General features: G+C 38.2%; 1 protein-coding gene across 1 annotated transcript in view; it reads right to left on the bottom strand.

The window, feature by feature from the left end:
• The window catches only part of LOC103513744, a 26,078-nt gene extending 3,438 nt beyond the window's left edge, over positions 1 to 22,640 (bottom strand). Inside the window, 16 exon segments of the mRNA XM_026826726.1 lie at positions 629 to 737; positions 1,813 to 1,906; positions 2,768 to 2,885; positions 3,317 to 3,914; positions 3,917 to 4,675; positions 4,707 to 4,937; positions 5,598 to 5,742; positions 6,266 to 6,381; positions 7,080 to 7,090; positions 7,380 to 7,486; positions 7,643 to 7,706; positions 8,369 to 8,555; positions 9,121 to 9,296; positions 18,987 to 19,660; positions 20,256 to 20,382; positions 22,439 to 22,640. Coding sequence (XP_026682527.1) covers positions 645 to 737; positions 1,813 to 1,906; positions 2,768 to 2,885; positions 3,317 to 3,914; positions 3,917 to 4,675; positions 4,707 to 4,937; positions 5,598 to 5,742; positions 6,266 to 6,381; positions 7,080 to 7,090; positions 7,380 to 7,486; positions 7,643 to 7,706; positions 8,369 to 8,555; positions 9,121 to 9,296; positions 18,987 to 19,660; positions 20,256 to 20,382; positions 22,439 to 22,625 — 3,687 coding nt within the window. The 5' untranslated portion in view covers positions 22,626 to 22,640 and the 3' untranslated portion in view covers positions 629 to 644.
• Positions 22,641 to 27,811: the final 5,171 nt, after the last annotated feature.

The following is a 27,811-nucleotide window of genomic DNA, read 5'->3' as shown; positions in this document are numbered from 1 at the left end:
CAGAACAAATCACTAAGCAGCCCAAGACACGTGTTTCGTCCTTATTGTAGGATATCAGTTGGACATAGCTGGGAATTGAACCCGAGACCCTTGGATTAGGAAACAGAGACCTTTGCAAGCAAGCCACCATGACTTGGTGATGTGTTATGGTTTCGTTGTAGTATTTAAACTCGATACTCAAAGAGGTTCTTACACCATTACATCAAGTATTTAGAAATCCCACCAGAGTTCAGCATGTATATCGTCTTCACTCTATAGGTAACTGAATGTAACTAGCTTTTAAATCGTCCAGCTTACACTTCCAAGGGTCTCGGGTTCAATCCATGTCCAAATGATGAGTCCAAATAAGGACGAAACACGTGTCTTGGGCTGCTTAGTGATTTGTTCTGGTTTAATCACTACATGGTTGTATAACTCATGTAGTGATTTAAAGGATAAATGTTAAAATAATAATAATAATAATAATAATCATAATAATAAAAAAAAATTCTTCTATTTTTGGGGTCGCTCTAATTTTTACTTACTATTTTTGAGGGAAATGGCGTGACCTCGATCAAAAATTTTACTGTAATAATGAATGGGGGCGACTGTTATTCTTACCGTTATATTAAACGACCGTTATACTTACCGTTATATTAATGAGGTCACTGTTCGGAAGAATAGCCGGGGGAGGAGCTATCGGATACAGGGGTGTAAGGAGGCAAGTTGACACCTCTGATGAATTGACTTTGGTTCATCTGAAAGGAAACAAAGAGAGCAATTAAATTAGGTTGCCAGCCTAGTTAGCTCGGTTGGTAGCGCGTCTGCCTTGTAATCGCTAGGCCGCGAGTTCGATTCCCGCCCCTTTCGGTTTTTTTCCAGAATGGATAATAATGTTCGTTCTTGGAACATATGAAACTCAAACGACTGGCTTTCTCCTATCCTGTCTTCCTTGACAGCCAGAATGGATAATAATGTTCGTTCTTGGAACATATGAAACTCAAACGACTGGCTTTCTCCTATCCTGTCTTCCTTGACAGTTGCAGTTCCATCTATCAAACAAACATCTTAAATAGGTTATGGTTATACACAGGGTCCAGAATGGATAATAATGTTCGTTCTTGGAACATATGAAACTCAAACTACTGGCTTTCTCCTATCCTGTCTTCCTTGACAGTTGCAGTTCCATCTATCAAACAAACATCTTAAATAGGTTATGGTTATACACAGGGCTAGCCGAGGGTTGAAAAAAGAAGGAAAAGTTCTTTTAAATCTTTACTTTTTTCTCAAGCTTAGCTTAGGCCTGTGTATAACCACCATCTAATAGTTACGTAAACATAATATACGGGTTGCATTTAATCAATTTTTGAGGGAGGGGACATTTGGGACTCAACTCGAAACTATCACTTAGGGACGTCTTAAGGGATTTTCCTGGGGGTTTATTTCTGGAAAAGGATTTTCTAGGATGTTTTCTTACCTTCATATTGTCCTGATCCAGCAAGTTCCTGTCAATTTGTTGGTACTCTTGTCCTGAGCGTGGCTTCAGTGTAGGAATGGTCGAGCGGATCAAGCTACAAATCAGAAGAAACAAGTCATCAGATGTAGTGAGAAAAGAAAAGTATAAGAGAAAAATAGATAAAATTTACATTTTCCAAGAAAAACTTTTAATAATGTGCAATGTAATGTAATGTGCAAGTAATCAAAGAAATTTTAAATCCATTTTTGAGGGAGGGGACATTTGGGACTCAACTCGAAACTATCACTTAGGGACGTCTTAAGGGATTTTCCTGGGGGTTTATTTCTGGAAAGGGATTTTCTAGGATGTTTTCTTACCTTCATATTGTCCTGATCCAGCAAGTTCCTGTCAATTTGTTGGTACTCTTGTCCTGAGCGTGGCTTCAGTGTAGGAATGGTCGAGCGGATCAAGCTACAAATCAGAAGAAACAAGTCATCAGATGTAGCGAGAAAAGAAGAGTATAAAATCTAATGTAACAGTTGTTTCATTGCTATGAAATAAAAACGGCGGTGAAACACTAATCTTTTTTTTTTTTTCAACAAACCTCTTAAAAATAAAAATAAGCGGCCATAAGTGGTACTTACAGGAATAGCGGGACACGAGCACAGGGTAGGTTTGGGCACATCATAGTTTCCATACGGGTTCACCGAGTGTTGACACGCACACACCCCTGGCCCCGTCTGTCCGGTCGGCACTGGGAGAGGCATAGGGGCTTTCTTCGCCACGGGAGGCTTTCCACCAGACACGGAGGGTGAGGAAGGTTTAGGGGGCCTCGGGGGAGGACAGTGGGAACAGGGACGTTCGGCTGAGGTGGATCTGGAGCTGACCAGTGGCGGCGTGAAGCGGGGTACGGAATATTCGGTGCACCCAGAGCTGTGGGAGGAGGAGGTGACAGAGTATAAAAGAAAAATAGATAAAATTTAATATTACATTTTCCAAGAAAAACTTTTATTAATGTGCAAGTAATCACAGAAATTTTAAGCCAAGCCTAGTTAGCTTGGAGGGTAGCGTCTACCTTGTATGCGCTAGGCCGTGGGTTCGATTCTCGCTCGGGGCGGATTTTATCCAGAACGGATAATGTTCGTTCTTGGAACGGCTGGCTTTCTCCCATCCTGTCTTCCTTCTCTCTTGATTTTCGGGACGATAACCTTAGCAGTTACAGTTCCCAGTATCAAACCTACTAAAAAAGCCATTTCCCCCCCTTAACAAATGTCAAATATTTGACCCTCCCTGGAAATCAAACCCGGAACCTTCTAGGAAAGGGGGACTTACCGTAACTCATTGGTATCCGAGGAGCTATGTGAAGACATCGATAGTGTCTCAATGTAATCACTCATGTCTGATGTACCACTGCTCATGCTACGGCAGTCTACTATAGTGCCATTGCAACCTGAGAAAACAAAACAAAACAGAGTGTTATCAGTGAAGCAAGAACGTAGGTAAGTTAGTACTTAATGAGAATTGACGACCATAGATTATTTTTCTACCACCTACTTAAGTTTAGGAAGGTTAAACCCATACCCTGCTGTTTACCAGAGGAGTTCCTAAACCACATGTCCACGGGAACAGGTGATACACCTTTCATTAAAATTGTAAGGTTCATAACAAAATAATATAAAGGTTGGACTTACCTCTAACACCTTCCTTCTTATTAGGGAACACTGATTATTTTTCTACCACCTACTTAAGTTTAGGAAGGTTAAACCCATACCCTGCTGTTTACCAGAGGAGTACCTAAACCACATTTCCACGGGAACGGGTAACACACCTTTCATTAAAATTGTAAGGTTCATAACAAAATAATATAAAGGTTGGACTTACCTCTAACACCTTCCTTCTTATTAGGGAACACTGGTACTTCGGCCTCTGCTGAAGAAGACTTGATGGGGGTTTTGACTTTCTGGAAAGTGAATGTTAGCTCCTGTAGTGGATCGGAAGACTTTGATTTCCTAGGCAATGAGGCATGCAGGCAGTGAGAGTTATTGAGGCCATGATGGAATGCCAGATGATGTCTTCTAGAAGACATGGCAGTCGTGAGTGGCAGTTCAAACTCGGCAAAGTCTGTCCCCCGTTGCTTCAGACTGCCAGTGGATACACCAGAGTCATTACTACTGGATGAATCTCTGTTGACAGACTTGCAGGGCACACTAGAGCTTCTCCTTACATGGACAGAGGAATCATAATGATCCATACATTCCCTCACTAGTGTCCTTAGTGAATTATCCAGTCTCATGTCTCCCTCATCCTTACTCTTATCATTCTCATTGGAAGCTACTGTCTCTACAACAGTATGCTTCGGACTAGCAGTTTGACTGGTAATTGATTCTACGGACGTTGTGTTACTTTCCGACTGGTTGATCTGTGTCGAGGTACCAGAGGACACGGTACGTTCTGTAATAGATTCCAAGTCATCCAGGTATCTCGCGTGTTACTTTCCGACTGGTTGATCTGTGTCGAGGTACCAGAAGACACGGTACGTTCTGTAATAGATTCCAAGTCATCCAGGTATCTCGTAGCATCAGCAGAGTTTGACCGACGTCTGAGACAACTCATAGAGCCCGTCCTATGCCTTGTGTACGGATTATGGCCCTCGTTATAACTGCCTAGCATAGCAGTGCCTGACACTCTGGGGGTTGTGGGTTCACTACGTTTCCGACATCGGTCGAATGGACTAGATAAACTCGGGTTACTAGCAGCTTTCTCTGCCATACAATGACTATGACGTAACTTGATAAGATCGGATGTACTAGCAGGGGAGGGGGACATGGGGAGATAGCCGGGGAAGTGTTTATGTACAGGTTCTGAGCAGGGTAACTTCCCAGGCTCCATCATAAGGTAATCATCCTGTGGGTTACTAGAGTGTCCGCACCTCCCACATGTCAGTACAGCATGACATTCTCCTGGTGCATTATGTCTCTCTATTAGTTCGGTATCATCACTCGTAATCCCTGCCTTGTGTAGTACATCCCTTGCATTCTCATACAGGTCTAGTGATTGGGCAAATGAGAGGTTCATATAATTTTCCTGACTATTATTAGTATTAGTATCACTTGGTTGGGTGGCTGAGGGTTCTACAGGGTCTATGTTGGCATAGTTGCCACATGTCTCCTCACGGGATGGGGAAGATTCTTCAGGTTTAGGGACGGGAGGGGCGGGGGTTTGGTTTTTGGTTTTCTTTGACTTATCCACAGTGGCGTAAATAGCAAGCTCTCCAGCTATTATTAGTATTAGTATCACTTGATTGGGTGGCTGAGGGTTCTACAGGGTCTATGTTGGCATAGTTGCCACATGTCTCCTCACGGGATGGGGAAGGTTCTTCAGGTTTAGGGACGGGAGGGGCGGGGGTTTGGTTTTTGGTTTTCTTTGACTTATCCACAGTGGCGTAAATAGCAAGCTCTCCATTTATACTGACCGGCATCTTTCCTTCACCACTCAGTTTTACCTGCAATAGAAAACAGGACAAATAATGGAGGAGTTGCAAATGGTTAAAAATTATAAATAAATGGTCAATTCCTACGTAAAAAGTTGTGAAAAATTCGAATCTGAGGTCAAATGTAAAAGAAATAACTGATCTTTTGCTAAAAGACACAAAGAGACTCTAAAAAAGAAAACGGGACACTTTAATTTTCTATGGAAAGTACCTGGATATTTGTCATGACATTCTTCTTAGTCAGAAATTGTAATAAGCAATTATTTCTACAGATCTCTTTGGAATTTCGATATTATTCTTCCTCAAATCCATCATTATATTGAGAACCATTATTAGTCAATGATTACCATTGGGGGAAAAAGTAAATCAAATAACTAATCTTTTGCTAAAAGACACAAAGAGACACTAAAAAAGAAAACGGGACACTTTAATTTTCTATGGAAAGTACCTGGATATTTGTCATGACATTCTTCTTAGTCAGAAATTGTAATTAAGGAGCGCGGTAGCGCTCCGCCCCGCCAAGTCAAGAAAGTTTGATAAGCAATTATTTCTACAGATCTCTTTGAAATTTCGATATTATTCTTCCTCAAATCCATCATTATATTGAGAACCATTATTAGTCAATGATTACCATTGGGGGAAAAAGTAAATCAATCACCAGTTTTGACTTACCCTCTGTATTGAAGCATTGACAGGTTCAGGCCGTTTCGAACAGTAGGGTAACCTCATCCAACTACCATCCAGCCATCCCGAGGTCACGTGACTACAAGGACATGCCATACTCTTCCTACTGGGATCTTCACAACAGTCTACAAGTCTGAAATATCAACAAGGAACGAATTAATTTTTAATACTTTTTTTTCTTCATTTTCTCCTCATATTGGTAGCTTTAAATACTTTAGAGAAAAGTCTATACACATATTTTTGTCAGCCTACCTCGGAGTATTAACTTGGAGGATACCGCGTCTAGCGTCTACCTCTTAAAATCCTAAATGATGGATCGCGGGTTCGAGTCCCGCCCGAGGCGAATTTTATCTTAAACAGACAAGGTTCGTTCTCGAAACAGTTGACTTTCTCCTATCCTCTCCATCTTTTCTCTTCGATTTCGAGACGATAATATCTTCGATGTTATAGTTCCCTCTATCAAACTCTTCAACTTTCAACAACATCTTGGGCCACTCACTATCAAGTATCAGGTAGACCTGCTCAGGTGTATCTGTCAGGTAGACCTGCTCAGTTGTATCTGTCAGATCTACCTGATAGTGAGTGGCTGGCCTTAGTCATATCTGAGAAAAATCACTACATTCAGTAGTTCTCAAAATACGGAACTAGTATCTTACTTGGGATTGCCTATGGCCACAGGAGCGGGAGGTACATCATAGTTGCCAAACTGATTGGGAGATACACATGAAGATCTCGACTGACTATCAGACACATTTTGGTTGGTTTCCTTTTCCTGAAATGAAAATGAAACATAAAGACTTTGTTCAGGTGGTAGAAAATAAAATTTCCACTAATTACCGAGGTACCTATTTAAAAGAGCAGTTTCCAGCCTAGTTAGCTTGGTTGGTAGCGCGTTTGTATTGTCTTGTAAGGAAGATCTCGGCTGACTATCAGACACACTGTGGTTGGTTTCCTTTTCCTGAAATGAAAATGAAACATAAAGACTTTGTTCAGGTGGTAGAAAATAAAATTTCCACTATTTACCGAGGTATTTAAAAGAGCAGTTTTCAGCCTAGTTAGCTTGGTTGGTAGCGAATTCCACCATCGACAAAAAATTTGTACTTGTTTTTCGATTGCAAATATTTCAACGGGTTACTTTCTGGTGTTCTCGTGTTGACCCAGCACCTAAATGGGAAGAAGTATAAAAGAAAAATAGATAAAATTTACATTTTCCAAGAAAAACTTTTAATAATGTGCAATGTAATGTAATGTGCAAGTAATCAAAGAAATTTTAAGTCAAGCCTAGTTAGCTTGGAGGGTAGCGTCTACCTTGTAAGCGCTAGGCCGTGGATTCGATTCTCGCTCGGAGCGGATTTTATCCAGAACGGATAATGTTCGTTCTCGGAACGGCTGGCTTTCTCCCATCCTGTCTTCCTTCTCTCTTGATTTTCGGGACGATAACCTTAGCAGTTACAGTTCCCAGTATCAAACGGTGCTAAGCACTGAACCAATGAGATTGGTTGAAGGGAATTAGTAAGGAAAATGACTTCAGATAGAAATGTCCATTTACGAAAAAAGTTGCTCAACTTCAATAGCCCGTCATGTCATTAGTAAAAGCGCTGGCCGCTACGCGCTGGTACAAAAGAAGGGTTAAGCTAAAATACCTACCACCTTTAAATGGCCGGTACGACAATCAACAACCTTTTCGTGGGTGGTTCAATTCCTGCCCGAGGCGAAATTCATTCTAAATAGATAAGGTTCGTTTTTGGAATGTTTTTCTCCTATCCTGACATAAATATCGTCTCTTCGGTTTCGTTGAGGTGGATCTGGAGCTGACCAGTGGCGGCGTGAAGCGGGGTACGGAATATTCGGTGCACCCAGAGCTGTGGGAGGAGGAGGTGACAATACACAGGGCTAGCCGAGGGTTGAAAAAAGAAGGAAAAGTTCTTTTAAATCTTTACTTTTTTTCTCAAGCTTAGCTTAGGCCTGTGTATAACCACCATCTAATAGTTACGTAAACATAATATACGGGTTGCATTTAATCAATTTTGGAGGTGACAGAGGGGGCACTCTGTGTGGACATGCCGGTGTGTAGATCGCCACTGCCTCCGTTCAGAGCTGAGGGTAGAAGGGGGAGAGCATAACGGGATTAGTGATTAGGTATGATTAGAAAAAGATAGGGTAATTTTCACCATTGGGTGATTGGGTGTAGGTAATAATCAGAAATACTGTCCACAAAGAAGCTACAATGTAAGAAAAGTCCTAACTGACCAACCTATGTTATAGCAAGTCATCTGTAAATTCTGATAATACATAAAACAACTTTTTCACCGCTACAAATTAAAAATGGTGAATGGTTTTGGAACCATATTTTCCTCTTAAAACCATTCTCTCTATTTCGCCAATATGTCGGTCGCTATACGTCAGAGTGCATCAGGTATTTGTCTATTAGTTAGCTATTTTCACTATTATTTGACATACGAGTATTTAGATACCCAGTACCGGACAGGAGTTAGAAGCAGTTAAATATCAGCAAGATCCAAAGAAGGAAAAGAAAAATTCGGCTATGGGCTAAGGACCGATCATACAGTCCAACAGATGACCAGACTATTTATACTCACAGGCAGGAGGCAGGGATAATGACTGCAAGATACCCAGTACCGGACAGGAGTTAGAAGCAGTTAAATATGAGCAAGATCCAAAGAAGGAAAAGAAAAGTTCGGCTATGGGCTAAGGACCGATCATACAGTCCAACAGATGACCAGACTATTTATACTCACAGGCAGGAGGCAGGGATAATGACTGCAGCGTGTTCTCCATGGTCCAAGCTGGGGTGAATGGGGATGGCGTAGCCGGAGTACCAGCGGCTGTAGAGGACCTGCTCATGCCCAGGTTACCAGCACCTAGCTTGCTGATGCAACTCACACATCGCTCCAGAGAACTCTCTCCCACCCACATCCCGCATTCCTGTAGGAACGAGAAGGGAACTAATTAAAAAAAAATTGAAATGTGGCATAAATGTTTGTCACAAATGTCGTTCCCCGCTTAATATATACTACGCTAAATTTTGTGACTTGACTTGGACTCGAACCACGAACCTCCAGATTCAAAGTCCATCCGTGCTAAGCACTGCACCAATGAGGTTGGTTGAAGGGAATTAGTAAGGAAAATGACTTCAGATTGAAATGTCCATTTACGAAAAAAGTTGCTCAACTTCAAGAGCCCGTCATGTCATTACTAAAAGCGCTGGCCGCTACGCGCTGGTAAAAAAGAAGGGTTAAGGTTAAGCTAAAATACCTACCACCTTCAAATGGCCGGTACGACAATCAACAGCCTTTTCGTGGGTGATTCAATTCCTGTCCGAGGCGAAATTCATTCTAAATAGATAAGGTTCGTTTTTGGAATGTTTTTCTCCTATCCTGACATAAATATCGTCTCTTCGGTTTCGGGACGATAAGACCTACTTTGTAACAGCTCAAGGGACTGGCGATGGCGATATTCTATAAGGGATCTGACGATTTCTGGTACTTACCCCATGACCATGTCCCCCATAGTCCGTCACGGACGTAGTATCCCCATAGTCCGAGGTAGGAGGTCTGGTTTCCGTCGAAGGCCATATAGACTCTTCCCCTCCGTTCATATCACTCAGACGGAAGTCTCCGTTGGTGTTCAGAACTTTCCTAGGACTTTCCAGCACTGGAATGAGAAGAAAAACATTTTATACGTAAATTTGATGACCAATATATCAGAATTTGTCTACTGAAACGAGAGGCATTACAATACCTACCTACTGACACTGCCAGCTGAAATATATTACCGGTGATATATACATATCTACCTTCCTAAACCCATACCGACCTCTCTACTCTATAGGCTGGCAGCTGCTTTATTTGTTAGATCATTTTATACGTAAATTTGATGACCAATAGATATATCAGAATTTGTCTACTGAAACGAGAGGCAATACAATACCTACCTACTGACACTGCCAGCTGAAATATACATATTACCGGTGATATATACATATCTACCTTCCTAAACCCATACCGACCTCTCTACTCTATAGGCTGGCAGCTGCTTTATTTGTTAGATATTAAATCATAAAAGTTTTTCTCAATATTCTTGCACATGTAAAAACCTACTTACACTCCATATTGTACACTCCACCATAATGTAGGTATCATTCAGGACTAACTTGAATTTCTCGTCCATAAGAATCATCATTGACATTAATCTCCCCTTTTTCATTCATCTTCCTAATGAACATCGCGATAACACCAAGATCCTTTCTTATTAGAACAAAATTCTGATCAATATAGGTATTCAAGATAATTACTCAAGATAAATAAACACTCATTAGATAATTAATTGACTCTTAACATACAAAAACATTGTATTCCAATCTAGACCTCCTCCTAACATAGAAAAACATCCAATCTATATCTACCTACTCGTAACACATATTGTTTTCAATCTATCTAATTAAGACACACACGCTTCAGTATTCAAGATAATTACTCAAGATAAATAAACACTCATTAGATAATTGACTCTTAACATACAAAAACATTGTATTCCAATCTATAGACTCCTAACATAGAAAAACATCCAATCTATATCTACCTACTCGTAACACATATTGTTTTCAATCTATCTAATTAAGACACACACGCTTCAAAGTTCTCTAGGCCCTGATGAGTGCATGTTTGTGTGTGTTGGGGGCTAAATTGAAAGAATGAAGATGTCATTGTGTATTCATCTTCCTAATGAACATCGCGATAACACCAAGATCCTTTCTTATTAGAACAAAATTCTGATCAATATATTCAAGATAAATAAACACTCATTAGATAATTGACTCTTAACATACAAAAACATTGTATTCCAATCTATAGACCTCCTCCTAACATAGAAAAACATCCAATCTATATGTACCTACTCGTAACACATATTGTTTTCAATCTATCTAATTAAGATACACACGCTTCAAAGTTCTCTAGGCCCTGATGAGTGCATGTTTGTGTGTGTTGGGGGCTAAATTGAAAGAATGAAGATGTCATTGTGTACAGTGCGGGAATTCATTAGATGCTTCTGTATGATATGGTTCAGTTTATTTTCATTAATGTCGACAATGATGGAGTATCAGTCGCGGTCAGTTGTCGTCCTATTGGGGGAACCTCCGGGAAATGAATCTAGGAAGTGACAGCCGGGCCGTGTTGAGATCTTGGGAAACTCAAAATCGCCAAACAGAAATATTTCAATGAGGTAGAATTAAAGGGAAACGACTGAGTTGAAATCTTAGAGAAATTCAAAATCACCGAATCGCAATATTTTAATGAGAACTAACCAAAAAGTTGGTTCAAAATCTGTCTTTAAGTACCTACCCACATGAAGATCAACTAGACGGGTGACTGCTGAATAAATAGGTAATGTGTGAAAATGGTTGACTCTTAGTGGACCATTAAAATGTCCGTACCATATTTGTGGAGATTCAGCTCCTTTCAATTCAGCTTTTGTGCAAATTCCCCCGTCTTCCAGAATCATTAGCCTATTAAATATTCTCACATTGCATATCCTATTTCCTCTCCCCATCACGAGCTACGCCACTGGGGTTAATTAAATAAAAACAGCGCAGTCATGTTGCATGACCCACCGCCTCATATTCTAGCAATTAAAACGAAATTCTTCCTGCAACTCCATTTCAATGTCACATTTTGAAATGGTACGAGTAGATATGTGCCGCCTTGGCTTTTCCATTTTCTTCAAGCAAGATCAGTTAAGTTGGGATCGGATGAACTTGAAAAGGGTGCCTTTCATTCAGTTTCTGTGCTGACTGCTAAATTAAAGGCAAATAGTCAAAATCCTGTCTCTCCATGTCCTTCCCCTAGAATTTAGCTGTATTTTGCCTTAGATAGGTAAGTAATAACCGAATAACCCCTATTTTATGACATAACTCCATACATAGCTCTACTGAAAACCTCTAATGAATGTGAAGCTTTTGAGGCTATCTAAAGAACATTTAGAAAATATCTAAGGAAAAACAAATAACTTAACATTTTACAAGTAGAAACGTATTGACACACTTAATAGCTCTACTACCTAAATAACTACAATTTACAATTCGTTACCTTGCTTGGATTTTTTTGCTCTAATCATAGCCAAGCACCAAGCACAGTTAGTAAGTAGGGCAAAAGTTTTTTTCCTTCCTTTTGTGAACAAACTTATGGTGTCGCCATAGTAAATCGACACTACCTATTGGGGGAACCTCCGGGAAATGAATCTCGGAAGTGACGGCCGGGCCGTGTTGAGATCTTGGGAAACTAAAAATCGCCAAACAGAAATATTTCAATGAGGTAGAAATGAAGGGAAACGACCAAGTTGAAATCTTAGAGAAATTCAAAATCACCGAATCGCAATATTTTAATGAGAACTAACCAAAAAGTTGGTTCAAAATCTGTCTTTAAGTACCTACCCATGAACTAGTTCCTCTCCGAGCACATAAGATCAACTAGACGGGTGACTGCTGAATAAATAGGTAATGTGTGAAAATGTTTGACTCTTAGTGGACCATTAAAATGTCCGTACCATATTTGCGGAGATTCAGCTCCTTTCAATTCAGCTTTTCTGGAAATTCCCCTGTATTCCAGAATCATTAGCCTATCAAATATTCTCACATTGCATATCCTATTTCCTCTCCCCATCACGAGCTACGCCACTGGTGGTTAATTAAATAAAAACAGCGCAGTCATGTTGCATGACCCACCGCCTCATATTCTAGCAATTAAAACGAAATTCTTCCTGCAACTCCATTTCAATGTCACATTTTGAAATGGTACGAGTAGATATGTGCCGCCTTGGCTTTTCCATTTTCTTCTAAGATCAGTTAAGTTGGGATCGGATGAACTTAAAAAGGGTGCCTTTCATTCAGCTTCTGTGCTGACTGCTAAATTAAAGGCAAATAGTCAAAATCCTGTCTCTCCATGTCCTTCCCCTAGAATTCAGCTGTATTTTGCCTTGGATAAGTAATAACCCCTATATTATAACATAACTCCATACATAGCTCTACTGAAAACCTCTAATGAATCTGAAGCTTTTGAGGCTATCTAAAGAACATTTAGAAAATATCTAAGGAAAAACAAATAACTTAACATTTTACAAGTAGAAACGTATTGACACACTTAATAGCTCTACTACCTAAATAACTACAATTTACAATTCGTTACCTTGCTTGGATTTTTTTGCTCTAATCATAGCCAAGCACCAAGCACAGTTAGTAAGTAGGGCAAAAGTTTTTTTCCTTCCTTTTGTGAACAAACTTATGGTGTCGCCATAGTAAATCGACACTACCTAACTGCTTTCAAGATAAGTTCCAAGTTTTTATTGTCTCTAAAGTACCTACCTCAGTCTACGAGATTTGCTCTCAATATTTCAAATTTGTCGACACGCCCCCTCCTGGTCTTGAAATGTTTTCTGTTCCAAGTTTCCAGTCTACGAGATTTGCTCTCAATATTTCAAATTTGTCGACACGCCCCCTCCTGGTCTTGAAATGTTTTCTGTTCCAAGTTTCTTAATATGTTTCAACTTGAGAGAAGTTGTATGTTTGGAAAGTGAAAGTATAACTACGGCTAGATAAAAGTCACGAAAGATGCTTTTAGTTGAAAGAGTTAAGTTATGGCGTAGCCTGGAGAAAAAGGTTTCCTCTTGGAAAGTACGAGTATCTACCTATCTACCCACTGAAGTATAATGTAATAAAATGTGGTTTTGACTGACTTTAAAAAAGCCTTTGGTATGTCCGACCGATTTTCTGTGTACCTATTTGTATACAAACTTAATATAAATGATCCAGTTTTCGTACACTCTTCATCAACTTTCGTGGGTGGTTAAAAACATTAGTTGGGATAAGAATCCCAACCGACGCAGGCTTTCCTCAGGGAGGGAATTTCGGCCCTCTGAACTTTGTCAGACCAATTTTCAAAATGAAGCCTTCTGAATATTAATCTCCCCTTTTTCATTCGGGCGAATGTAAATTCCCCCGATTTCATGTAAATTCCCCCGATTACGAAAAAAAGGTATATGTAAACTCCCCCGATGGTAGATGTGTATGCTCCATTTTCTCTTCCGTGATGGTGTCCACAGCAACAGTCTTGATATATGCTGAACATCCTTTTTGGATACATCGCCACTTAGTCTCGCCTGAACGGAGCTCACTGTTTTTATAAAACTTATAATTTCTAAACACCAAAAGATTTTTACCACGCTCACTTGTCAGAAATTTAATAGTTGACATGATGATGTCCAAAACCAAACTAATAGGTAATTAAACATGAAATGTCCAAATCATTGTTTATCACACATTTTCCTCTTTCTATCTATCTTCAAGTATCGGGGGAATTTACATAGTACACATTTCGGGGGAGTTTACCATTTGAGACTTAGGTAGTCGATTTCATTTTCGGGGGAATTTACATCCGGAAATGAGGACCCTTGAAAAAATCGGGGGAATTTACATACTTTTTCACTTAGTTTTCCTATCTTTTGCATTACTAAGTGCATAGTTAAAGTGTTTCGCTCTCCATCTATACTACTGTGTCTCTTTCTTATGATGAAAATAGAAAAAAAGTCATAAATAGGTTAACAAAAGTGGCAGATTTTATTCCATGAATATAATATTAGATAGACCAAAGAGAATTCGCGATCCCCGATGGCCGCTCCCCAATAACGCTGCTGAAATGATGAGTTAAACATGTTCATAAAATAGGTATATAGGCATAGTGATTGGCCATACAGCACCGTCATTGGGATCGGACACAGGGAACCGCGAATCCCCTATAAAACACCAATTATTGGATCTTAATAGTTTAACCTAGCAAGCCATAGTTAAGGTGTTTCGCTCTCCATCTATACTACTGTGTCTCTTTCTTATGATGAAAATAGAAGAAAAGTCATAAATAGGTTAACAAAAGTGGCAGATTTTATTCCATGAATATAATATTAGATAAACCAAAGAGAATTCGCGATCCCCGATGGCCGCTCCCCAATAACGTTGCTGAAATGATGAGTTAAACATGTTCATAAAATAGGTATATAGGCATAGTGATTGGCCATACTTCATCAGCACCGTCATTGGGATCGGACACAGGGAACCGCGAATCCCCTATAAAACACCAATTATTGGATCTTAATAGTTTAACCTAGCAAGCAACTCGTTAACTTCACTTTTCAGATGGAAATTGTATTTTCCCTCAGCCATCCCTTGAGCCTCAATTTGAACTTATTTCTATCAGATTCCTCTTTTATTTCTTGAGGTAGTTGTGCATATATTTTAACACCTAAATATTGGATGGAATTTTGACCTTTTGTAGTATTTTTCTTGGGTAGAATTATATTTTTTCGTCTTAGCGAGTATTGATGTTCATGGAAATTGATAAGGTTGTTTTTATGGACGTAAGTGCAAATGTTTCTGTAAAATAATTTTTTTACATTTGGGATTTTTAATTCATTGTAAAGTCTTTCCGTTGAGAATAGCCTATCTTTTTTAAAGATAATTTTAAGAATTGTGTTTTGAACGACTGCCAGCCTTTGTAGGGCTGTTCCACTTGCCCTACCATAAGCGCAAATCGCATACTCAAGGGATGACTGACAGAGAGCATAGTAAATTTCTTTCAATAAACTTTGACTGAGAAAGTTTCTTAATATTAAAAATGAATGGACCAATCTTCTCATTCTTTTAACAAGGTTATTAATATGCTTTTCCCAACGAAGGTGTTGGTCAAGTTCGACTCCCAGGTAAGTCCATGAACTGACCAGTTCTATAGCGCCGCATTGGCAACATTGTTGGTTGCAATCAATTTCATGGATTGCAACACTTTCTTGCTGCGGCAACCTAGGTCGCGTAAGACATAGGGGGAGGATTTTAGTTTTAGTTATGTTTAGTAATAGATTGTGTCTTTTGAACCATTGTTTGACTAATTTCATATCGTATTGTATTTGACTAAAAACCTCCGCCCATGTCTTACCCCTGACGCAGAGCGCGGTATCATCTGCGTATGATACGAGTCGACCACCCAGCTCCAATGTATACATCTGATGTACATATATATTATATAGAACAGGTGATAAGACCGTCCCTTGGGGTGTAGAATAGTGTCCATTAGTCAGTTCATCACTTAGTATATTATCAATTTTGACCTTTTGTTTACGATCTGACAGATAGCTCTTGAACAACCCCAAGAACCGGTCCCTAACCCCTATATCTTCTAGTATTTTAATCAGAACTAGGTGGTCCACTCGCTCAAAGGCGCGAGATAGGTCCATAAGAACAATGGCGGATAACTCACCGCCATCCATCGCCTCGTAGGCAAATTCTGCAACATCCATCACAGCGTCATTCGTACTCCGTCCCTCACGAAATCCGTATTGTGAGCTAGATAGAATGTCGTTTTCATCCAGAAATTTGGTGAGCCTGACCTTAATGAGTCGTTCAAAGATTTTACTATAAGCCGTAGTGAGGGAGATAGGTCTATAGTTTTCGACTAGCTTCGGGTTCCCCTTTTTAAAAACAGGTTTAATTATAGCGAGCTTAAAGTTTTCCGGGTAGGTACCTTGCTTAAGACATAGGTTATAGACATGAGTTAGTGGTTTAGCAATAATGTTACTGATTTTCTTTAAAATTTTAATTTGAATACCGTCATGTCCACTAGCAGAATCTCCACGCATTGAACCGATAACTTTCCCTATCTCTCTTTCACTCACGGAACTCAAATACAAGTTACTAGCCCTTTCGCATGACGGCCGAGCACGAACGACGCTGTGATAGGTATTGTCATTATTAGTTGACACGTTATTACCCACGATAGAATAATGGGAGTTGAAAGCATTTGCAACTCTTTTCGGTTCTTTTTTGACCGAGATCACGCTATTTGCGAGGTTGATAAAGCTAGGATCACCTGATTTGGTTGGTCTATAATGTATAGCTTCGTTAAGCGTAGCATATATTTTTTAGCGAGGTCGATAAAGCTAGGATCACCTGATTTGGTTGGTCTATAATGTATAGCTTCGTTAAGCGTAGCATATATTTTTTTCTTGTCGCCCTGAGCTTGCGAGGTTGATAAAGCTAGGATCACCTGATTTGGTTGGTCTATAATGTATAGCTTCGTTAAGCGTAGCATATATTTTTTTCTTGTCGCCCTGAGCTTGGGCAATTTTCGACTCAAAGTATTGATTTTTTGCTTTCAATATGACATTGTTTAACTTATTTCTATACTTTTTAAATTGAGCTAATAGTATCGTGTTGAAAGGCTGACGTCTGCACTTCAGATGAAATTTATCTCGTTTTTTAAGACTGTTTATTATTCCCTCGGTAATCCAAGGTGAATTCGTTTTGACAAACTTCTTGTTCTTTAGTACGGAATTTTTTTCAATGTACTTCTTGGTCTTTTCCGCTAAAAGGATTGAACTTTTATTTGCATCGAGACACGTAAAAACATCTTCCCAGGTTTCTTCAGCTAAATCTGAGTTCAGCTTATCGAAATTTATTTCGGTATAGGTAATTGTTTTATCTCTGCTTTTTTCTTCCTTTTCAATTTCTAAATTGTATTTAAAAATGACCGCATCGTGGTCCGAGATAGTGGTCTGAAGTACAAATGTGTTACCTTTAGTACCTATGTTAGGGCTAATAAATAGATGATCCAAGCAGTTTCTCCCTCGCGTAGGTTTGTCACAATATGAAATGAAACCTTTCTCCGTTAACAAGTTTAGGTATTCACTAGTCTTCGTATCGCTGTTATTTAAGATATTAATGTTCATGTCACCTATCAATATTCTAACAGTGTAGGGACTACTGATGCTATCCAATAAGCTAGGTAACCCTGACATGAAGTTTTCGAACCTTCCATTGGGCGATCTGTAGATCGCTCCGCAGGAAAATTGAACCTTGTTCTTAACAACTTTGAAAGTAAGACAGTTCGAGTCAGTTATTGTGACCTCCTTACTAGAACTAGTCAGATCTGACTTTACATAAACCACTATCCCATCATTTTGTCTGAAATGAGATGAAGTGTGATACATTGTATAGTTATCTATTTGAAAAAGATTAATATTAACGTGCTGCGAAAGTCGCGCCTCTGTGAGTACTATGCAATCGCATTCCGAACTCAAAGCCCTCAGCAAAACCAACACTTGGTTAAAGTTTTTCTTAATGCTAGAAAATTATCTATTTGAAAAAGATTAATATTAACGTGCTGCGAAAGTCGTGCCTCTGTGAGTACTATGCAATCGCATTCCGAACTCAAAGCCCTCAGCAAAACCAACACTTGGTTAAAGTTTTTCTTAATGCTAGAAACATTAATGTGGAAAACCCTAAGGGAATGTTCGTCGCTTAGAAATGATTTACAAGTCTCAATATCTCCCACAATGGCTTCATCTCCTTCATATGTCATTTCAAACAATGGAATATGCTGATCAACCATAGCCATAGTAGTAATTGAAGATACCTATAGAAAGTATTTTGAAAATGACAAGTTTACTTTTTGTTTGTCGATGAAGCATTGCGTAAGAATTGAGGCCTATATTACATAAAGTAGGAGAAATAGTTACTAAAGCTTTAACGTGACGGAATCTATTATTAACACTATAACTTATTTCAGACCAGATTCTATCTACTCTAATTTCGTAGCAATGTACAAGTGGAGGAACTTGTTGTTTTATGTTATTTAGTGTCATAGACCTGAGCATGAAAAATAGACAGTTGACATGGGAATCTAAACTTTGTACATAATTTATTGCTATTAGATTCGTAGGCCTGGGTTTAGGTTTAATACCAGTGGGGGCCCAATTAAGCCTTAACTGTTGGGTAAAGATCAAATTTAATGTAAATAAATTGCATAGACTAGGCAAACCTGAATGTATGTATAAAAGAAGCATATTGGGATCCTCATTTTTAGCTTGAAAAATGAGTACAATGCTACACAGCTCTGGGAATGTATTTTTTTTTTTTTTTTTTTGACACACATCCCCAAAATTGAGTTCCTTTATTTTTTTCTTGGGGCCGCCCAAATTAATATCAATACCTTGAGTTGAATGGAACAATAATCTGTACATCCTGCCAAAGGTACAAAATATGAAACAGCCTTGAGACATTATAAACAAAATCTGCATAAGAAAGAGCATTGTTGCTTGTAAATTAATGAGCCTCATTTTTTTGAACATTGACATAAAAAAAGAGATAAATTGTAGAGCAAAGATAAATATTGATTTTACTGTAGAAATTTTGGAGAGGGATTATCATGCAATAGTTGCCATTAATTCTGATTGGAAATTGAGAAAAAGAAAATAATAAGTAATGGTAGCTTATCTGAATATGTAGGAATTGCTATTCTATTTGATCCATTTCCTCCTCACATCTGATCTGGATTCTATTCTTGTCTGAGTCATTTTTACGTGCATAGATTGTCCCATCCTTGGACCATACATATTTCCAGTTGTTGGCTTTTGCCCGTTCCTTGGTTTTCTTCAGGAGCATCTTGTTCTTGGGGGTAAGATGCTCAGAGATATAGATGTCCTGATTTGGAAGAGAAGTATTCACGTCCTTTGCTTTGATCTTCCCGTTGTCTTTTCTGTACTTTGCACATGCCTGGAGTAGTATGTTTCTCTTCCAGCGGGAACAGAACTGAATCACAATGTTTTTGGTTGTATTGTTGTATCTGGGCACCCTGTGGGCGGCCTGGATGTCTTCGTCCTTTAACTCAGCACCAACCAAGGCTCCTATAGCCTTCACAATTTTCACCTGGTTCTCGTTCTGTGTGACAGGAAAGTTACCAATTTCAACATTATTTATTCTAGACCTTTGCTCAAGAGCATCAATTTTCTTGTTCAACACTTCTATCTTCTTATCTCTTTCAGCTGCCTCCTTCTTCAGAATTTTGTTCGCCTCTAGCGCTTCTTCAAGTTTGTTATCCAATATGTTAAGTTTACCCATAACTCTTCTTAGGGTGTTATTAATCCCTTCCAGGGTGATTTCTTCCTTAGAGCTAGAGGACTTTTTAGCTCGTTCCTTGTCTGCAGGGGAATCATTTCTACTGGCCATGTTGATCAATTAAATTATTGAGAATGTTACTTATTATTGAGCAAAAACTTAGTTGGGAATTTGTTGTTTGCCTGTATTCAAGACCTTTTACTTCTCCAGCACTTAGACTGTGATGCTTTATTAATTTCAACTACCTAGTTTTATTAAAACTTGGTTTTTAAATTAGTTATTTACTTTCTTTAATTAGTTTTATTAAGACTTGGTTTTTAAAATATTTCCTTGTTCTTTTTTTTTTTAAAAAAAAAAAAAAAAAGTTAGTGAACCCTGGAATGTCGAAAAAACAGTAAGGTTAGGGCTGGCGTTGACAATGTTCAATTTTCCGATCATCAGGGTTTGCTGGAAGGCTGGAACACAATATGCCTACCTGATACCATTCGTCCTCCCTTACCTCAGTTCTTCTAATGTCACCTCATATATTTTCCATGATGATAAATCCTAAATGAACACCATGGTATGCTTAGATGAACGCTCTCCAATTAAAAATACGAGTACCTAGGTACTTGCTTTTTTTTTGCTAAAAAAAAAATATATATATAGGTTGCTCTTGAATCTAAGGGAGCGGGGGAGATGCTAATAAAACAGACATGGAATTATGGAAATGGAACTTACCTGACTCAACTCCCAGGAAGTGTTGCAACGACAGTGAGGCTTTTGTTTGACCCTGTTTAAACCGATCTTTACTATTTCTGTACAGCTGAAGGTGCAGACAATCTGAAATCACAAACAGAACATCAAATTATTTAATTTTGAGATCTTGAACTTTGACGAAGAAACAATAAAGCCCAAGGACTTGAGGTTGACCCATGTTTGTTTTTGTTTGTCTAATATAGGAAATTCGAGCTTGGAAAGATGGGAAACATGGAAATGGAACTGAAAATGGGTTGGGTACAATATGGTACATGGAAATTCCGGAGAAGAACAAACAAAATTATAATATTGGTGAGCAAGTCCTTCGCAATATGATGATACCTATAAGTAAGTACCTACATAGAACTTTGAAAATATTCACTGGCAAGGGTTGTAAATTAGTAGGAACATCAAATTATTTAATTTTGAGATCTTGAACTTTGACGAAGAAACAATAAAGCCCAAGGACTTGAGGTTGACCCATGTTTGTTTTTGTTTGTCTAATATAGGAAATTCGAGCTTGGAAAGATGGGAAACATGGAAATGGAACTGAAAATGGGTTGGGTACAATATGGTACATGGAAATTCCGGAGAAGGACAAACAAAATTATAATTGGTGAGGAAGTCCTTCGCAATAAGATGATACCTACCTATTAAGTAAGTACCTGCATAGAACTTAGAAAATATTCACTGGCAAGGGTTGTAAATTAGTAGGTAGTAGGGATGAATTCTGTAAACATGATGAGGGGAAAATCTTCAAAATTGTTTTAATTATGAAAAATTTGTAGCAAAATTTCATCATCCTTTGGAAAGCACAGAGAATTTTCCCTGAAACTCTTCCTCATTTTCTTCATTAACAAAAAAAGGAGAGAGGCCCTCGAAAATTTGTACCTTTTCTTTTGCAAGTTCTTTTCCTTAATTTTTATTATTTTACAAAATACTTTTTTGTAGGAGAAAAAAAATTGTTAATAAAGTAGAATCTTCATAAATTATGAACTTTGGAGCTTGATTTAATTAAATACTTGGGATTAGGAGTGGGGCAAGGATAGCGATGAAATTTACAGCATCCTCCCTAGTCCCTTTTTATTAATTTGGGTTGGGAAAGCTTCAATTTTCCAATGCCTTGTTCTCACACTGTGAAAATCTTTGAAAACATTACCTTTTGAGTACGAATAATAAGGGACATCATTAGCCCCCCTGCCTCAACAACTTCTGTCCAATTAATAAAAATCAAAAGCTTACTCAACATCATTTTAGGTATGGTCCCAGTGAAGAACACTTGTCAGGAATTTGAGGAAAATTGTTAAAGGGTAAAAACTAGTCAGAGAGAAATCCAAGGTAACTGTCCTCTCTTAAGGTGTATCCACACATAGTAGACCGGCCGTTGATCGGTGTCAACTTTACTGAACCGTCCACACTGCCTCGACAACATAGATTCACCCCCTTTTCTTTCCTTCCTTCTCTCCTTCCCGTGGCCTCTTACCTAAAAACCGTGTTCACATTGCGTGTGCAACTGGCTGAAATAATGAACCTTTAGATTCTTTTTATAAGTACTAGTGTGATGTGTGTTCAATCCAATTGCGTTGCAGAGACACAGCCAGCCTAGTTAGCTTAGTTGGTAGTGCGTCTGCCTTGTAAGCGCTAGGCCGCGGGTTCGATTCCCGCCCGGGGTGGATTTTATCCTGCTGGGATGATGTTTGTTCTCGGAACGGCTGGCTTTCTCCTATCCTGTCTTCCTTCTCTCTTCAATTTTGGGACGATAAGACCATAGCAGTTACAGTTTCCTTTGTCAAACCTCTTTTTTTTTTTAAAAAAAGTTGCAAAGACACAAATTGTAACCATTGAACGTGTGTGTAAAACCTAAATTGTATCTTATAACAAATTTGTAACCATTGAGTTACCAGGGTAGGTATCGACTAAATCAGTGACAATCTTAAAGAGAAAGAGGGGAGTTTTTCTTGGTTTCCAAAGCCACATTTTTCGGCGTCAAAAAAGTCCAGAAAAAGAGTGAGTGAAAGACAAACAGAAGGCAAAGAAAGAGTTTATATCCTTTGAGTGGGTACCTACAACAGTACAACCTTGAGATAAAACCAAGGAGCAATGTAGCTCCATGGATGAAACACTGATTCTATCAACTTACCATCGCCCAGATTGTTGTTAATTTTCACCTGCCATTGAATCAGTCGCTCCCTGGTGTCGAAAGCTAGAACTACCGTCACGTCCTGACAGATGATGGCTATCGTGTTTGACTCCTTGTCTAATGTGAACCCTGTCGAAAAAACAGTAAGGTTAGGGCTGGCGTTGACAATGTTCAATTTTCCGATCATCAGGGTTTGCTGGAAGGCTGGAACACAATATGCCTACCTGATACCATTCGTCCTCCCATACCTCAGTTCTTCTAATGTCACCTCATAATTATATTTTCCATGATGATAAATCCTAAATGAACACCATGGTATGCTTAGATGAACGCTCTCCAACTGAAAATACGAGTACCTAGGTACTTGCTTTTTTTTTTCTCAAAAAATATAGGTTGCTCTTGAATCTAAGGGAGCGGGGAAGATGCTAATAAAACAGAGAAGTGGTGGTGCAAAATTTTGTTCAGAAAACCAAAAAGGCAAAAAACCAAAAATACTGGTTTTTGTGCGATTTTTTTCATATTTTCTCACATAAATGAGCTCTGATCTTGAAATTTGTCGCGACGACCTATGAACTCAAAGCGAGAAAGTTTTAGACTTCTTTTTGAACTTTCAAATTCGTTTGTGAATTTTTTAAAAAGTTCATTTTTTTTTCAAGAAAAGTAAAAAGTTCAATTTTAAAACTCCACCCACGTAACGCCATCTTCCTCTTTCTCCCTTCCCCAAATTTCTCCTTCTCTTCTCTTTCCCTCTCTCTTCCTCTTTCTCTCTCTCTTTCTCTCTCTCTTTCTCTCTCTCTTCCTCTTTCTCTTTCTCTCTCTCTCTCTCTCTCTCTCTCTCTCTCTCTCTCTCTCTCTCTCTCTCTCTCTCTCTCTCTCTCTCTTGAGTATCTTGTCTATGGACAAGGGTTATAAATTCATTACAACATTCCGGAGTCATTTATTATGAAACTAATGAGAGAGAGAGAGAGAGAGAGAGAGAGAGAGAGAGCGAGAGAGAGAGAGAGAGAGAGAGAGAAGAGAGGAGGAGGGAGGGAGGGAGGAAGACCTCTAACAGAAAAAGTTTTTGATCTAGTTTGTGTAAAAAATAAATTTCGCCTGTGGGTAGACACGAGTGTACCTTAAGACTTCCCACCTCGCCTAATAGAAATTTTTAAAATGGGTTATGCATAAATTCTCACTTTTTCCCGCTCTCCGGAGTTTTCGGAGGGTAAAGAAAACGGAGAAAATGGGTCATCAAATCCCCCATCCCTGCTGAAAAGAATCTGAAACTTTTTTTTCCAGAAAAGGCGAAAATGGCAATTTCGTCCTGAATGATCAAGTGAATTTTATGTTTGGTTACTTTGTTTTCAGCGATTTTTTTTTTTGTTAGATTTTATTTTTTTTTTTTACTAAGAGTTTAGAGTTTTACAAAATTGTATCAGAGTAAGCAATTTTTTTTCTAGAACAATTATATTGTTACAACTACAAAATAGAACATTATTTGTTCCTTTTCGTTCGTGATGTTCAAAGGTAAGACATTTATCTCTACGATAATTTTCAATATTGACGTTCTAACTTTTGCTGAAGGATGCAAGGAAGAGGACTGAAGGAACCTTTTTAGGTAAACACAGTGGGATGCCGTGAGACGTAAGTATCATATGACAAAAAGAACGACAAAAGACATATAGAAGAAGAAGAAAAAGAAGAAGAAAATCAGCGATAACAAAGTCAAAATAGTTGTTTTTTTTTTTTATTTTTCCCCAAAAGTGAAAGTGCTGAATTCACAAACCAATAAAAAAATAAAAATGAAAAAATAATAAATAAAAATGAATGAAGGCGTCCATAATTATGTTTGGAATATGATGGCGTACAATGATGCCTATCAGTCTCCCAGTACCGTCCGTACGGAGGGGAGATTTGAGCGGCCAAGTGTGCTGACTTATCTGCATCCCATGAATGATATGATTTGTTTTGGCCCCACGCGCTGACTTGGCTGAATGAATTGGTGTTAACATGTGGGACTGACGTGACTATTGATCGATTAAGTGGTTAGTGGTTTTTTTTTTATTTTTATAATTTTACTAATTATTTTTTCTCCCTTTTTTTTTGTTATATCATATATTATACCTATAGATGTGTGTGTTTGATGTTTTTTGGGTTTTTTTTTTTTCTTCTCATTTTATATTTATTATTTATTTTTTTTTTTTTTTTTTTTTTTTTTTTTTTTTTTTTTTCTTCTCATTTTATATTTATTATTCTTTTTTTTTACCTAGCTTTTTCCTTCTTTTTTTGCCTCCGAGTCTTTTTTTCTACGGTGGGAGTTTTTATTTCATTTTTAGTCCGTCCTTCCTTTATTAAATTACAATATTAATAATAAAAGGTATAAGGGACGGACTATTGTATTCGCTTCGGTGTCGTCTGTCACTCTGTCTGTCCCCATAGAAGGATTTATCCAAACCTGGTCGACCTATATATCAAATTAAAGGTCTTTTTACAAGGAACACGAAAGTGGTGGTGCAAAATTTTGTTCAGAAAACCAAAAAGGCAAAAAACCAAAAATACTGGTTTTTGTGCGATTTTTTTCATATTTTCTCACATAAATGAGCTCTGATCTTGAAATTTGTCGCGACGACCTATGAACTCAAAGCGAGAAAGTTTTAGATAACACTTCAGTAGTTCAGTCGATCATCTAAGAGCGGTTTTAGCGTCAACTATGTTGAGCTACGCCGAGCAAGGTCAAAAAATGGATGGGTGACTTAAACATTATATTGGTATTTATTAGGAAACATTAAACATTAAAAGGAATAAAGGGAGAACGGGCTCTAGTCTTGATTTTAAAATCATCAGGTACATGAAAGTAAATTCAAAAATCAAATCAATAATAATGATAATAAACTGAATGTTAAACAAATTAGCTAGGTACATAGGTAGGTACTGATTTTCTTTAACCACGATCGAATAAACTACAAGCTAAACCTAGGTAGTAGGTAGTAGTTATACCTACTTTTTTGACAAAAATAAATGACACACTCCGTTATAAAGGGTGTCCCAATAAGAACTCAAGATTTGAAAGGGTCATAACTTCGTTATGCGTTGTTGAAAGTTGCATCAACGAGATACAGCCTGATTTCCTCGAATTTGTCATCTAAAATTTTGTCAAAAGGAAACGAATGTACCATCAAAGTCGAGGAAGTTATTTGTCTGATTATTGTGCCATTCAAAATTTCGGAATGTTTACTTGACAAATCATCTAAGAAGTCCATTTTGTTCCACGGAGAACCATGCTTTATTAAACAATCAAATCTTGCGTTCTTATTGGGACACCCTTTTTTTCACTTTATCTTTCCAAAAAAACCTTCCTTCCTCTCCGGATTTTCCAACCGTTTTGAGGAAAAAGAATTTCGTTATTATAGGTATTTAAGCTCCACATTATTTTTCTTTCTAACCTTCTATTTGAAAGGGGTTTTCGGAAAATTGGCCTCAGGAAAGAAGAAAGACGGGGAGGGAGGGAGGGAAAGTATTCTATTAATTCCCCGCTCTCATGTTAGGACTTCATATTGTGACAAGTTCATTTAAAGGCATCTGCACACGAACCCAAAACGGTACTGAAGCCTGTTTTACGGGTTGAACTGAACGTGAGTGTATATCTACTAGAGATGGGAAAAGAACGTACGAACGAACTGTAGGAACTTGTTCTTTGAAAAAGTTCGTTCCTGAACGGAACTGTTCTTTTTTATATTTGGGTCATGATGAGACGACGAAAACAAATAAAATAAAACCCTACCCCCTGCCCGGGTCAACAATCTCATATTACAGTAAGAATGCTCTGAGAACGCTCGGAGATTAAGCCGGAACGGTCTCCAAACATTCTCAAAGGCCGGGATAAAAACCTTTCAAAGACACGAGAGAAAAACCGCTAAAAAAACATGAAAACGACAAATACCTTTTGGACAGAACTGTGATGAATTTCCCTCTAATCTGTGGTTTGTACAATTATCGGGCCTTTTTTTTCCGTAAACTCTGTTGTGTTTACGTTTGAACTGATTCAAAGGCCTCTTTTAAGTTTTCTCCTCCTCCTTCTTCTTTTTCTTCTTCTTCTTCTCCTCCTCCTCTTTCTATTTCTTCTCTCCTTTTTCCTCTTACTTTTTTCCTATTTGGCTAGAAAGAAAAAAAAGGTCGTATTTTGTAATCCTCTACGCGTGTGAATTCGAAAAAAATAAACGAACAAAAAAAAAATAATAAATGAACAAAAATAAACAGAAACAAATTTCAAAGTAAATTATATTATTATTATTTTTTTTTTTCGTAAAGGGGTTTTTTACACAGTTCAAAGGATTTCCTGCCTTAATTTGGGTGTGTTTTGGAACGAATGAAGTTGAAAAAAAAAAATATTCTCGTATAAAAAATGTCTATCTTGGGCTCTTTTTTTTTCTCATCTGAAATTTGTATCGAAAAAAGCTACTACCTACAAGTGTGTCCCGATCCCAACCTTCCTTACTGTCTTCCCATTTTTAATAGAATTGAAATCCGTATATTAAAGTTGAAAGGCGCAAATGACCTTGTACTTAAAGCGCTAAATACGGCCCTGGTCGAAAACCAAAAAAACCGTCCATGAAAATTGTTGGAACTCGGAAATCCGAACATGAAAATTGTCGAAACCGAGAAAACCGTACATGAAAATTGTCAAGACCCAGAAATCGGTACAGAAAATTCGTCGAACCCAGAAATCAGTAAATGAAAATTATCGAGACCCAGAAATGCGTAGGTAATATCCAGACTTCAGATTCAGAGTAAGTTGTACAACATACATTAGGTGGAGCTCTCGAAAGCCACAAATCCTCCATACATTCTTCTGTCAAGAAATGTCGGAATTTAACCATGAAAATTATCGAGACCCAGAAATGCGTAGGTAATATCCAGACTTCAAAGTAAGTTGTACAACATACATTAGGTGGAGCTCTCGAAAGCCACAAATCCTCCATACATTCTTCTGTCAAGAAATGTCGGAATTTAACTTTTCCCTCCCCTCGAAACTTGTCAAGAGTCTCAAATGGTTAGATTTGTTGGAAATATAATTCCGTACTTGGTATATTAGATGGGTGAGGGGGAAAAACTTTTTTTAATCCCTTTGGGAGGGATTTTAAGGCGAAGAGAAATCCCTCGGCCGCACTTCTGATGCATGACTGGGTTTTGTAAAGCGTTATTTTATCCCGCAGAACTCCCTTGTTCTTTTTCCCCGTTCTTCGTTGTACTCTTATATTTATGTTAGTTGTACTCTTATATTTATGTTTAACATATTTTTTTATCCACTTAATTCAAAATAGTTGAGCCCTATTTCCACAATAATCCAAGGGGAAAGATAGTTTTTTAAAGTTCCCTTCAAAAAGTATTCCG

This window comes from Diaphorina citri, unplaced genomic scaffold, assembly GCF_000475195.1.
Source record: "Diaphorina citri unplaced genomic scaffold, Diaci psyllid genome assembly version 1.1 scaffold41, whole genome shotgun sequence".
Lineage (NCBI taxonomy): Eukaryota > Metazoa > Arthropoda > Insecta > Hemiptera > Psyllidae > Diaphorina > Diaphorina citri.
This window is presented reverse-complemented; position numbering and strand designations above follow the sequence as displayed.